The following is a 14,408-nucleotide window of genomic DNA, read 5'->3' as shown; positions in this document are numbered from 1 at the left end:
TGGTTAGAATAGCTTTTTTATAGGCAGCAAACTTTATGTTGTAGGCTGCATGTGTGGTGGGGCATAGGTTTTTCGCCATGCCCTTTCATACTGGCGAAGAGATTGTTTTTATTGCTGCAGTGCGTCATTAAACCAGGAAGCCGCCTTGTTCTCGTCGGCGACTCTGACCTTGCGAGCGGGCGCTATACTCTCTACCGCCTCCTTAAGTGTTTGCATTATGGCGGCACTTTCCATGTCTAAGGTGGCACTTTTGGATGGGGCGTGGTTGGACAAAATGGCCATCAGATCGTTGGCGTTAACTTTGTTCCAACTACGCCGCATGTTCCATTGTAATGGGACATTGGTAGTCTGTGTGGTGATGGAAAGGAGGCCTTGCAACAGGAAATGATCCGACAGGCGCATGGGGAGATGGCTAGGGGACTAGACAACGCAGACGATGCCCAAATCAGGTCCAAAGTGTGACCTTTCTTGTGGGTTGGGCCAACCACCAATTGGTTCAATCCCAACGCAGTTAGGGCCTCCTCCAGTTGTTGTGCTTGACCTTCCTTTGGGGTTAATTCCCAATAGAAATTTTTATTTATTTAGTATATTTATAGAGCGCAAGCCTGTCACCCAGAGGGCATCCTGGCGCTTTGAGCTTAAGCAACAGCACTATTCACTTACACAGCATTTTTTTGGAATTAAGTGCATTTTTAGGGCTTTCCGGAACGGAAGATAGTTGCTGTGGCTTCTCAGAGAAAGAGGCAGGGAGTTCCATAGCTTGGCAGCAGCCACACTGTATGAACGGCCGCCCATCCTGACTCTCTGAAACCTCGGGACTACCAACAGCTGCGCAGAAAAGGATCGGAGAGGTCGCGAGGCAGAATACCAAGAGAACATATTCTGCAAAGGGATCGGGCCCTGATGGTGTACAGCTTTGAACACTAAACACGTGGCTTTGTACAGCACCCTCAGATGTACCGGGAGCCAGTGTAACTCTCTCAAAGGCAGGGTAGAAGAACTAGACCTAGGCCATGAGAGGGCCAACTTGGCTGCCATGTTCTGCACGCGTTGTAACTTCCCCACCAGATTTTTTGGGGCCTCCGGAAGTAGCGCGTTACAATAATCTAAACGACTTAGAATAGTGCCGCGAACTACTTCCGGCCTGGCATGGGCGGGGAGAAGGGGCAGAACTTTACGCAGCATGCGTAACAGCATCATGCACGTGGACGTGGTTTTATTAACGTGCAGGTCGAGCTGTAAATTAGGGCCGAAGATCACCCCCAAGTTGCGAGCAGATGGTGCAGCCGAGACTGGCTCGGGAAAGGAAGCTGGCCAAAAGTTCTCTGGCAATGTCCGTGAGATCCGATCGGTAGAACAATAAAGAACCTCAGTCTTCGCAATGTTAAATTGTAGGGAGTTGGCCCGTAACCAGTCCGCTGTGGCTGCCATGCAGCGATGGAATGTCTCCAGCGAGACCGCCTTATCACCCTCCAAGGAAAAGACCAGCTGGGTATCATCGGCATAGTTAAATGCCGAGACACCAAAAGATTTAATAAGCTGGACCAGGGGGCGGAGGTACAGGTTGAAAAGTATTGGGCTGATGGCCGAGCCCTGTGGCACCCCCTGCCCTACTTTCCTTGGTTCGGAGCAGAATGGAGGAAGCGATACCAGCTGTTGCCGACTGTCAAGGTAAGATATGAGCCAGTCTCTTGCCTCCTCTGTGACCCCACACTCTTCAAGTCTCTTGATGAGGGTTCGATGGCACACCGTATCGAACGCGGCCGACATGTCGAGCAGCACTAAGAAGGCTGCCCGACCACTGTCGACACGCGAACGAAGATTGTTCAATACAGTTACAAGCGCAGTCTCCGTCCTGTGCCCGGGACGGAAACCAAACTGTGCCTCATCGAACCAACCGATGTTTTCCAAGAAGCCTGAGAGCGCGCGGGTCACCCATTTTTCCATGATTTTAATAGGAAAGGGGAGCAAGGAAATTGGCCGGTAGTTGGACAGACAAGTCGGGTCCAGCGTTGGCTTCTTAAGCAGAGGAGACACTACTGCTAACTTCCAACACTCAGGGACGGATGCCAACTCCAGAGACTGGAGGCAGATGGAATGCAACGGTTGAAAAAGTTCCGCCTGAAACGCCTTTCAAAATTTGGGAGGCAGCGGATAACGCGGAGAGCCAGAGGATACCGTGTTAGCCAGACTGCAAAATTCCTCGAAAGAGGGACGAGGAAAGGATTTTAGTTGGGGTCGACTGGAAGGAGAAACCGGAGCTCCCAAACTAAAAGCAGGAATGCTCAACTGGGGTCGACTGGGTGAGTTGTCCGGAGCTCCCAGACCAGAGCCGAAGGCATCTGTCTGGGGTCGACTGGACAAGTCACCCGGAGTTCCCAGGACAGGGACTGTAGTTGGAAGGCACGGTCCGGTCGACTGAGGTCGACTGGATAACCCATTCGGAGCTCCCGGGTCAGGACAAGAGTCAACTGGCCGGGGTCGACTGAGCGGGCTAACCGGAGCTCCCAGATCGAGAGTACTGGGCAAAGGATGTTTTAAGCCCTCTAAGATCTTAGTAGTTTTCTCTTCAAAAGCCCCCGCCAGGGAGTCGCACAGGGCCTGTGATACAGGGACCGTATTAGCGGCACATATAGGGTGGGACATGTCCCTGACGATTTTAAACAGTGCTTGCGATTTATTAGGCGTCTGATTCAAGGTAGATTCCAGAAAGGTCACCTTAGCAAGCTTAATCTGCGCTTTATAGTCCTGCAGTATGAGCCTGAACGAGGCCTTTGCTGATGGTAGATATTGTTTCCTCCAAGCCCTCTCCGCACGTCTACAGCTCAGCTTCAGTTGTCGAAGCTCTTCCGTATACCAGGGGGAAGGCCGATTCACTCTCCCACGGGACTTACGAAATGGGGCCACCTTGTACAGCGTGTTAGTAATCGATTGGCAGAGAGTAGAGTAACTTTCCTCCACTGAGTCACTCAGACAAAAATTGTCTGGTAGTAGGGAAGGCAACGGAGAACGATTGAGTAGTCGGGACCAAGGTCTGCCCAGTTTTGCCACTCCTACCCCCGAGGTCTCAGAGGAGTAGTCACCTATATGAAGGGAGAAGGCCACAAGTGCATGGTCCGTCCAGCATTGGCACAAGATGTCGGTGACCGCTGCAGATTGAGCGTCAGCAAAAATCAAGTCAAGAATATGACCTCCCTTATGGGTCGCAGAGCAGACCAGTTGTTGCAGCTGGATGTCGCCAAAGGCCTGGCAGAGTGTCGTAAACGCCCCGTCCAATGGACCCCCCTGCCATAAGTTGAAGTCTCCCAGGACCAACAACTTAAAGTGGGTGTTGGAAAGGTCATAGATTAGGTCAAGAAAGTCTGATAGAGAGGGGGCCGATCCCGGTGGACGGTAGCAGAGCACACCTGAGAGCAGCGTTCCCTCCAGACCTCTAATGGAAAACCCCATCAACTCGAATCCCAACACCTCCCTAATTTTGAGCTGGAAGATACCAAGCTTTTCTCTATAGATGATACCAATTCCACCACCTCTGTTCTTCAGCCGAGGGGTGTGAATGATTTTAAAGCCTGGGGGACATGCAAGTCACAACTCAACTAGGCAGTCCTCCAGAGTCCAAGAAATTGAAGTCTCCGAGTACTAGCCTCTCCTTGTAACAGGAATGTAAGTTCTGAACCAGCTCCAAGAACGGTTCCATAAAGCCGATCGACGTATGTGGGGGGCGATAGACTATCAGTGCGACTATGCAGTCCCGCGAGGAGCAAAGCTTAACCCCCAGTACCTCTGCCCCTGCAATGTGTTCAGAGCAAAGGGTTTCCAGTTTCAGTGATTGATTAAACAGGACTGCGACCCCCCCACCCCTAGTGCCACTAATTCTATTACAGTGAATAGCAGAGAAGTCGGGTGGCAGTGCTGCCACCAGATCCGGCGTGGAGTGCTCATTCGGCCAGGTTTCTGTGACGCACAGCAGATCCAGACTGTCCTTTTGCAGGAGTGAAAAGACCTCTGAACTATGTTTATTCAATGAGCGGGTATTAAGCAACTCAAACCTACAGCTCGTGTGGCATGTTGGCTTCTCCGGCTTCCCAATTAGGGGCACAGGTCTATCCCTAAGATTGTGGCTGAAATATGGCATCAGCAGCCTATGCTGATTAAGTTTCGTGATAGTATGATGTTTTAATGCGAGGTTAACTTTTCATCACGCGCAGATCCTGCTTTGAATAGCAGAGGATAGGTCCAGGGGTCCTGGCCCCGGGTCCCGGCCTGGCGCGGACGGGCATAGACGGGCTTTTTTTGGCGCGCCCGCTGCGCATGCACGCTGCGTGCTTGCTCCATCCGGAATTAAGTAACCTGTGACTTCTCCCCACCCATCACACGGCCCTGCTGTGCAGCGGCCGCAACAACTAGACCGCCGACTGCCGCAAATGCAGTGGGCGGAAGCGGCTGGTAAAAGGTACAAGTTTGGTGTTCAGTGTAGTAAATGTATACTAACCTATATGTACCTTGGCAGTCAAAATAACAGCTACAATATGCTTGTAGGGTGATATTAACATCCATAATATTCTGACATTCAGCCTCTCATGAAGGTACTCACTGCCCACCAGTAGCCTGACTGGCCTAAGTGCTTTAATGCAGGTACTCACGCTTCATGGACAGCTTGCCATGAGTCTTATTATGTTCTAGTGGTTTCACTTTACACACACAGGTTTCGACCTGAGTAAAGCCACAGCTCAAAGGACCTCACCCTCCGCGGACAGCTTGGCTTGAGTCTTGTCATGACACGGAGGTCCTCACCTTATGCACACAGGATTCAGCCTGAGTGATGTCATGTCAAGTAGATACCCATGCTCCACAAAGGGCTAGTCCTGAGTCATGCTGCGTCGTGGAAGTACTCACCTTCCACAGGTAGCATAACCCAATATAAGTTGTATAACACAGGTACTCACCCTCTCCAGAAAGCTTGCCTTGAGTCTTATTGCGTTATAGGTATCTTCATCTTACACACACCTGACTTGGCCTGGCTAAAGCCATGTCACAAATGTACTAACCCTCCACGGATAGCTTGGCTTGGGTCGTGTCAGGGTATAGAGGTCAACACCTTCCACACACAAGAGTTAGGCTGAGGATCATCACAAATGTACTCACCTTCCATGGATAGTTTGGCTTGGGTCTTATCATGTTATAGGGTCTTCACATTTCACACACAGGATTTAGCCTGAGTATCATCACAAATTTACTCACCCTCCATGGATAGCCAGGCTTGGGTCTTGTCTTGCTATAGGGGTCTTCATCTAGCACAAACAGGATTTAGCCTGAGTATCATCACAAATGAACTCACCCTCCACTGATAGCTTGGCTTGAGTCTTATCATGTTATAGGGTCTTCACCTTTCACACACAGGATTTAGCCTGAGTATCATTGCTAATGTATTCACGCTCCATGGGTAGCTGCCTTGGGTCTTGGCAAGCTGTAGGGTCGTCCCCTTCCACACATTATTTAGCCTGAGTATCATCGCAAATGTACTCACCCTCCACATATAGCTTGGCTTGGGTTTTATCATGTTATAGGGTCTTCACATTTCACACACATTATTTAGCCTGAGTATCATCCTCCATGGATAGCTTGGCTTGGGTGTTATAGAGGTCCTTACCATATACAGACTGGATTTGGGCTGAGTAATACCACATCACAAAGTTACTCACCCTCAACGGACAGCTTGGCTTGGGTCTTGTCATGCAGGCTCTCGCATCGGTAGTTGCCACGATCAGAGAACCGGACATCGTGGATGGTCAGGGCGCGTTTCCGACCAGACTCCCCGAGGGTGTACTTGGCCCCAGGCTGTATGACCACACCATGCTTCATCCACTGCACCTCAGCACTGTCCGTGCTGACCTCCACCTCCAGGGTCACGTCTTCCATCTCCTCCACTGTCACATTCTGCAGCTTGGTCAGGAAGGACACCAGGGCCTCTGCGAGACACAGCGAGAGATTAGCAAGGACACCAGTGCGAAGCCACACAACATGTAACCTTCGCCCAGCAAACATATGACAGGAGAAAACACACAGCAGTGAGCCTGGAGCAACAGTAGAAAGGGACATAACATATTGTAACTTCCAGGTGACAACAGTACTTAAAAATGGGGTGCATGTACATTTCATATGCAGGCTCTATTGGGCCACTGGCATTCTTTGGACATTGGAAAATCTTAGCTATATCTTGTTTTCCTTAGAAACTTTTTACTTACTGTGGAAGAGAGCTTCACACGTCCTAGCAGATAATGGTCGGGGGAAGGCGTTAGATGGAACAGAGCTTGATAGCAAGCGCTATCTTCTTGACTGGATAGCAATATCCTAGCACCCCCCCAAACCTGCAGAATTGGGATACACAATTTTATAGTGAAGAAAAAACCCTGAGAGTGCAGCTCTTCATCCACAGCCCTCAACTCTAGTGAAGAGACACCTATCTGATGACCCCTTTTCAGTCATCAGCTCTAATCTGAAACTCCTCCCTGTGGAGGGGGAGTGGGTGGGGGTCGCTCCTAATCCCAGCACTGAAATGATGAGAGGTTGAATGGCACCTTTCCGGGCTGAAAGGGGCTCGCGACGTGGAGGCAGGATGTTCAACTCTGCCCTTGTCTGAAGCACAGCAAACTCAACAAGATGATAGACTCACCCCCAGTCACAGTTCTGGGCTTAATCCATCATTCTGTTGCTCACTATGTCAACGCAGGTTATCCCCAGTCATATGAAAATCAGTCAAGACCCTGCTGCCCATGGGAACAGTCCAGCCCGAACTGCCAAGGCAGGTCCTCTCTGGATTAGAAACAAGGATTTGTGGACCGGTTTTAGGGTATCACCCCTCATCAGCCAGGCTAGCTTGAATCCAGTGGCAAAGCGAGCAAGGGACCCACGTTTGGGCATACAATTGACCACTTAAAGCGAACACATCAAACATAACAAGATGATGGATGGAGTGTTGAAACTTTTTAACCACTCATCCCAGTCAAGAGATCTGAGTTGAATCCATCTTTGCTTTGCTCACTATGCTACCCCACTTTAGACCCAGCCATATGCTAATCATCCTTGACCCTTCTCCTCATGGGAACAGTACAGCCTGAACGAATAGGCCAGATCCTCCCCTGCACCGGAAACAAGCATCCTGGGACCGGTTTCAGGGTATCACCCCTCATCAGCCAGGATAGCTTGCATCCAGGGGCACAGTGAGCAAGGGGCTCACGTCTGAGGCACAGCATAACCTCCATTCCGCCACAGACCCCACCATTCTTTTGTCCAACTCCGGGGTAAATGTATCTGAGGAGACTGCAGACTTGTATTCAGAGGAGCATCCATTCAGAGACATGTCTATTCATTCATGTCCCCTTCTGTTCAGAGTCTTCTCTTCTAGAGAGCATCCACTCAGAGACATTCAGAGACATGTTGTTGTGTTCTATCTAGGACCCCGATCAATATTGTGACCTCATGCCCCTATACGGCTATAATCAATTGATATCCCTATAATGGCATAAAGGATCTGAGCCATATTTTAGTAACTCGTCTCTGCAGCTCATTACAGTACATGACACAGCAGAAGCCACTTCCTTAGATTCCTAGATAACACACCGAGTTCTTTCAACAGATAAAACACCCAGCAACCTGGGAAAGCCCCGCTTGCTATGCTTTGATTAGTAATAGAACTCTAATGAGCACTGTAAGAACGACCAGTTCTTAGTGACATCTTTATTGACGTCTTATGTCCAAAAACTTACGTCAAACTCGGCACCTTTCAGGTATAAATAATACCAACGTTGCCTTAAGCAAGCACAGCGATGGTGGTGGTGAATACAGGAGCAGAACAGCTGTCCCTTGCAGAGCCCAGCAGATGCGAGAAGCCCACGGACGCTGCCCCTCCTCCTCCTTGATGTGCTGAGAGAGACGCTGTCTTTTCTTTTGCCGAGAAAATCCAGCTCCGGCGTTTCCAGCCTACTCTTGCGAGTGACTGGGATATCGAGTCCTGGAAGGAGATACCAGACCTCCAACATTCTATTCCAGAGGTATGGTGTTGACTAAACCCTTAGAGAGAGTTCTTGAAGCAAACCTTGGCAAAACCAACTTAACTTAAACTGCTACTTACTCCCTCCCAAGTATTAGGCTTAGGTCAGGTACACTGGGGTAGGCGTAGTTAGAAACACCAGTTAAGTACGTTAGTCAAATGTATATATGAATGTATATATGTTTTATTCATTTTAAACCATTGTATGGCTAAGAAACCATATCAATGCTTTTACAGTATTATATCGCAATACTCCTTTTACTGTACGCACTTTTTATAATAACAAGTCTTGCAATTGTGGCAATTCATTTCTCTTGCATGAGAAGAAAGACTGTTCAATAAATAATACCTTTTTATTGAAAACGCCCGTCTCTCTATTCTCTGCATCTTGGTGAAAGTAATCTGCACAACTGACTGAGTGAAATAGCTGTCTATTGTTTCACACGACTCTAGAGATTGACTCTTATTCTGAGGAGCAAAGTTGTCATGTTAATGCGGTTGTTGGAAAACTGAATCCCTTCTTGTCTGTACCAGGGAAGCTGATCACTTCCTATTCAGTCAAGAAAGTTTCCAGTGACCTCTGAGCTAGTTGGTAACAAACCCAATTAAGTCTAACATAGTCAGTAGAGACCTGGAAGATCCGCACTTCTACGTCTACACTGCTGTTTATGTTATTCCAATGCGCAGGGCCTATGGGGAAAATAGGAACTACACTACAATGTCAATTTCTTTATTTATGTCCATTCAGAACCTTCTCTTCTAGAGGGCATCCACTCAGAAACATGTCCATTCATTCAAGTCCATGTCTGTTCAGAGTCTTCTCTTCAAGAGAGCATCCATTCAGAGACATGTCGATTCATTCAAGTCCCGTCCGTTCAGTCTTCTCTTCTCGAGAGCATCCATTCAGAGACAAGTCCATTCATTCATGTCCCGTCCGTTCAGTCTTCTCTTCTCGAGAGCGTCCATTCAGAGTCAGACAATGTCGATTCATTCATGTCCCGTCCGTTCAGTCTTCTCTTCTCAAGAGCGTCCATTCAGAGTCAGACAATGTCGATTCATTCATGTCCCGTCCGTTCAGAGTCTTCTCTTCTCGAGAGCGTCCATTCAGAGACATGTCTATTCATTCATCCTGTCCGTTCAGTCTTCTCTTCTCGAGAGCATCCATTCAGAGAAACGTCCATTCATTCATATCCATGTTCATGCAGAGTATTCTCTTCAAGAGAGCATACATTCAGAGACATGTCCATTCCTTTATTTATGTCCACTCAGAGACATGTCCATTCATTCATGTCCGGCCTGGGTCACAGGCCCTCAGCATCAAGGGACACAAGGGTATAGACTGACCTCCCAGGGACTCCTCACTCACCTTGGACATTCAGCCTGGCCTTGGTCACAAGGCCCTCCGCATCGAGTGATACAGTCGCAGTATCGCTGAGCCGACACTGCCGGATTGTCAAGGAGTGGCAGAGTCCATTCCTGGTCACCTCCATCCTGCTGCTGAGGGGCAAGGGGGCATTGTCCAGTTTCCAGGTCACTTTAGCATCTTCTGGGGAAATCACACACTTGAATGTGGCATCGTCTCCTTCCAACAAGGTCACATTCCTTAAGTCGCTGATTATCTCCACCTCCCTGGGAACTGAAAAGAGAGACAGTGAATGAGGGTGGACAGAGGAAAGAACAGGGTGGGAGAGAAGAGGGAGGTTGAGATGTTAGTGAGAAAATGTGCTGGGAGCAAGAGAAGGGAGGGAAAAGGTGAGTCAGGACGAGAGAATGGTAGAAGCGGGTGAGGGGAGGGACATACGCGCCATTTGGTTTCATATGCTTGTGGAAAGGTAGGAGCTGTGTCAGATTACTACCAGTAGCTGCAGCTAAGTGAGGTCTGTTAATTGAAAGCACGATATTTACATTGTGTAGATATCCAACTGGACTCGCCACGGTCACGCAGACAACGAACAAGTGTTCCCACTACACCCTCCTTTCCGCCGACTCCCTACCCAACCCTACAAGGATGTTTCCAGCGCCAGGAAGTGATGCCTCTGATGTTACAACAATATGTTATGTGTATTGATAAAGGGCCCTAAGCTATGTCTGGTGGCTTTATGGACTAATGTGTCCCCTGCAGGGGCCTGTGTACAACCTCATGGTCACAGGTTCCAATCCTGGCGAGCCCACTCAGCTTTTCATACTTCTGAAGTCGCTAAAATGAGTACCATTGAGTTGGGTAATAATAAGCATCTGTTATTCAGCGCCAAGATACACATAGGTGAATGTGCGCTTTATAAATACACACACAGGTTGTTATGTTATCAGTCGGGCTCCCTGTTTTATGGTATTTTTTCACATTTCCGTATGTATTTGTCCATGTTTATTTTTGGGCTATTTTAAATGTATTTATCCATATTTGTTATGTGTTTTTGCAATAAATGAAGCAGTAACTCGTATATTTCCACATTTATTTGAGAAATAAATGTGCAATAATGTTTTGATACCTGTCCGATTTTAGCATATTTATCAGGCAAATATAATAACATTTTTAAGCCATATGAAAATATTTGCATAATAGCATAAACATGTTAAAATAGGCTGTTATTGAAGGAAACATATTATGTTTTTTGACTCCACACACTCGCAAGCTGCACGACAATTGGCTCGGAATGTATGAAAGAGAGTCACTGAGAAAATGCTACATTTTCTGTATTTGCTAACTTTTAAAAATAAAAACAAACTGGAAACACATTGTTTTCTGTCTGTGCTTATCTGTAAAAATAGGTAAAAAGGGAAACTGGGGGCCTTAGTTATCACCTACGAGGGTATCCTGGCTTGGAGCAGGTGTGTGCATGTCCAGCTGTGCCTATGAGAGGTTGGGTAAACACCGCGAGGGTATCATGGCGGTTGAGCAGGTGTGTGCCTACCTCTGCCTATGAGACGTTGGGTAATCACCCGCGAGGGTATCGTGGCATTGAGCAGATGTGTGCCTACCTCTGCCTATGAGACGAGGGTATCGTGGCGTTGAGCAGGAGAACGCCCGTCCTGATCTGGTTCAGTGTATGCATGGGACGTGTGCGAGTCGGAGTCTTGCGGAGCGAATGCATCTGGGTGGGCGATGCGACTGTTCAGGAAGGTGAGGCCTGAGTTTTGAATTGAGTGTGTTTGTGTATCAGGAGCCAGTGGAGTTGCCTTGGAGTTGTACTTTTCCAACCACTGATATGTTACATCCAGTCAACCATCATTTTCGAAAGTCCATGATCTCTGAAGTCAGTTATGTGATTAATGAAACTATATACCAAGATTCTGTTGAAATAAAAAGGGTGGGCGGGATTTTTCACACACTCATGTATTTTCACTCATGCACTTTTCGGACACTCAGATATTTCCTTGACAGGAAGGCACTGGGATGTTTAGCTGGTGCACTTTGCATAACCTCAGGTGTTTAAGAGTGTGTCTTTCTTTCAGCTAGAAGCAAGCTGTCCAAATACTGTGGCCCCCATTAGGATGACGGGCGGACTTTGTCCGCCCGTCATCCTACCGGTGAATGGGACCACCCGCCATAAGGGCTGGGGTCCCGTTGTATATATTAGGATGCGCCTGCCACAGTGGCGGGCGCTTCCCGCATTTTTAGCATTGCGGCACCGCCCACCACAATGCTAAAAATGCACGTTGTGCATTGAAATGCACGGGGGTACCATAGGTACCCCCCATATTCACCCCCCACCCCCGGAGTCCCTGGTGGCCCGCAACGGGCCCCCCAAAGGAGGACTCCACATGCCTTTCCGTGGCGACATTGCTGCCACGGAAAGGCATTCACAAATGCCCATCATAATATGGCTGTCGGTGTCTAATAGACACCGCCACCATATAAACCGTTTTCCGCCCCGGCCGCAAGGCGACAAGGGCGGAAAAGCGGTGGACGGTCTTTCCGTCCGCCGCTGTACCCCCGCCATGCTAATATGGCGTGGGGTCATTCAGGATAGGATGGCGGGCAGATCGCCCCCGCCAGGCCGGCGGTGGAGAACCGCCCGCCATCCTAATGGGCCCCTCTGTATCTACACATATACTTATAAACCTTTCACACACTCGGTCGATCTCCCCGAGCACACCTATAAGGCAAGGATTACTCTAGGGCATTTTCACACAATTAGATATTGCCCATATGTATGTTCAACATTGTAGTAAATAGTGTTTCCTGCATAAACGTTTTCAACCCGCATACTCTCACACGCATGCTTCGTCTCTCTCACACATTATTTCCCACATCCATGTTTCATGCTCTGGTCTTTCCTGCATACTCGTTTCAAGCCCTGAGGTGTTTTCCACATGCACTGTTCACGTATGCGGTTTCATCCCACATGGCTCAAATGTTTCACATAGGATACAGGACAGGAGCGCACTCCATGAAGACCCCCACCCCTACCAAAGGCTAGTGAGAAACAAGAATACATCCCACGGCCAGGGGCGTCATGCAGGCCCCAGGAGCACCTGTGGTGCAGAGGGGTCCCCAAACCTTCAGGGGGCTCCCAATACGCTTTGATTTTTGCATCCCCGAAGAAAATCGCGTCTAGCAGTGATTCCCCGTTTTTGTCTTACATGAATGGGGGGCATCTCTCTATCTTTTAAGGTAGCCAAAGCCTGGAATTCCCTTCCTTATGAATTGCAGAATACTCAACATCCCAGGCTGTTTAAGAAGCAGCTAAAGACCTTGCTTTTTAATTAATCCGCAGCTCCTCTCAGCTCCTCGCAGTTGGCGTCCGCGCCGGGACACTCCTGAGTATCCGTGCTAGTGTTAATAACATAACATAACAAATATAACACAAAATATCCGGGGGCCCCATTCACCCCAATAATAATGAATATCGGTGAGATATGTGAGACTCTGGGCCCCTCATCACATTCTGCAGGGGGTCAAATTATTCTTCCTTACGCCCCTGAACCTGGCCATGGGTTACAGATGCAACCAACCTCTATGGGCCGTGACGTCATCTCATGGCGCTGCTCTGAGCACTAAGCTTGGAGACCAGCGTGCGACTGTAGGGCCAGGGTTGGGCCAGTCCCACTCATTGTGTCACCAGGACTTAGACTGGTTGAGTGAACCCCATCACAATTCTACTGTGAGAGACTAGTCCCACCTCAACCTCCCCTCCAAGAAGAGGTGACCTCGCTGAGGAGCAACACACTGCAGACGCAGCACTGTAAGGAGGGTGTACGGCAGTGTGGGTAGGTTTACACATCACCCAAATACACTCTTCCTATATCTTAGCTGACCTTTACACAGGCTAACTATGTAGTATGTGCATCCCAAGCTGAGGCCATTCAGCCGCCTCTTCCCACATCTGGGGGCATATTTACAAGCCCCGTAGCTCACGGACGGCTGCTGTTGCCAGTGAGGACCGTGCAGTGATTGTGCCTGCCGTTCCCGGACCCGCTGATTAAGAGTAGGTGGATAAATACGCGTGATTTGGAACGCTGACTGAGACCCCGAGACTGGATGTATATGTTGTGTGACTACTCGGAGAGATATATAGTTGCTCTAGTGGACGAAGTGCAGACCCTTTCCTTGGCGGGTGTGGTTCCACCGAAGACTTCCACCAACCCGGCTGTACGCCTTAGTACCCATGTCCTGATGAAGACAAAGAAATCTGGCTGAAACGTGACCGCGACTGCGTCAACACTTTGTCCTTTAGGAGTCCCCAAAGAACTATAACTAAGCTTGAGTTTTCTCTTTTGCACCTTGATAAGTAAATGTTGTGTAGAGAAGTTAGTTCTCAGGCGCACAGTGTGGGACTTCCTATTTGCAATGTACTTCACTCGAAGCTAGAAGTGGATACGGTCATAAGTTGTGTATTTCTTTCTTAGGGTACATTCTTTTGATAGATTGTAGTATTTGTAATGTATAGTTTGTGTATGTGATTTGTATATATTGTATATGCTCTATTGTTGTATATATATATATATTGTGTCATAGATGTTTATTTTTACACTGAGCCACTCTCGCTGTTCCCGTATATGTCTATATGAATTATTGTATACAAATTGATTAATAATTTGCAGTCAACAAGATAATAATTATTTCTTGTTTGTAATTAAAAGTTTGATTAATCCCTTGAGTACCCCTTGTTCTACTTTTTCATCCTTGGATGTCCCTCGCTAAGGTACAGGAGGGTTAAGTGGGCAGAACCCCTAACCATTTTCCCGTAGCGCAGGGACGCGCAGCAAGTGACTTGCTGCGCTGCCCTGACCACAGTGAAAGGTCAGAAATGCGCTGTAGCTACAAGATACAGCGCATTCCTGACTTTCACGCCACCACTGGTGCACAATGGGCTCCCTAGCCCCGACGCAGGCTCCTTGGCACCATGGCGCACGG

The 14,408-nt window shown here is 48.5% G+C and overlaps 1 protein-coding gene across 3 annotated transcripts in view; it reads right to left on the bottom strand.

The window, feature by feature from the left end:
* Positions 1 to 14,408, bottom strand: part of OBSL1 (obscurin like cytoskeletal adaptor 1) — a 548,309-nt gene that overhangs the window by 138,410 nt on the left and 395,491 nt on the right. For all 3 annotated transcript variants that reach the window (XM_086954344.1, XM_086954343.1, XM_086954342.1), the window contains 2 exons: positions 9,417 to 9,686; positions 5,703 to 5,969 (listed from right to left, as the gene is read on the bottom strand). In XM_086954344.1, the coding sequence (XP_086810470.1) occupies positions 5,703 to 5,969; positions 9,417 to 9,686 (537 nt within the window). The remainder of the gene's footprint in view (positions 1 to 5,702; positions 5,970 to 9,416; positions 9,687 to 14,408) is intronic.

Source organism: Lissotriton vulgaris, chromosome 2_1 (assembly GCF_964263255.1).
Source record: "Lissotriton vulgaris chromosome 2_1, aLisVul1.2, whole genome shotgun sequence".
Classification (NCBI taxonomy): domain Eukaryota; kingdom Metazoa; phylum Chordata; class Amphibia; order Caudata; family Salamandridae; genus Lissotriton; species Lissotriton vulgaris.
Note: the sequence above shows the minus strand (reverse complement) of the source record. Positions and strands in the feature narration are given on the sequence as shown.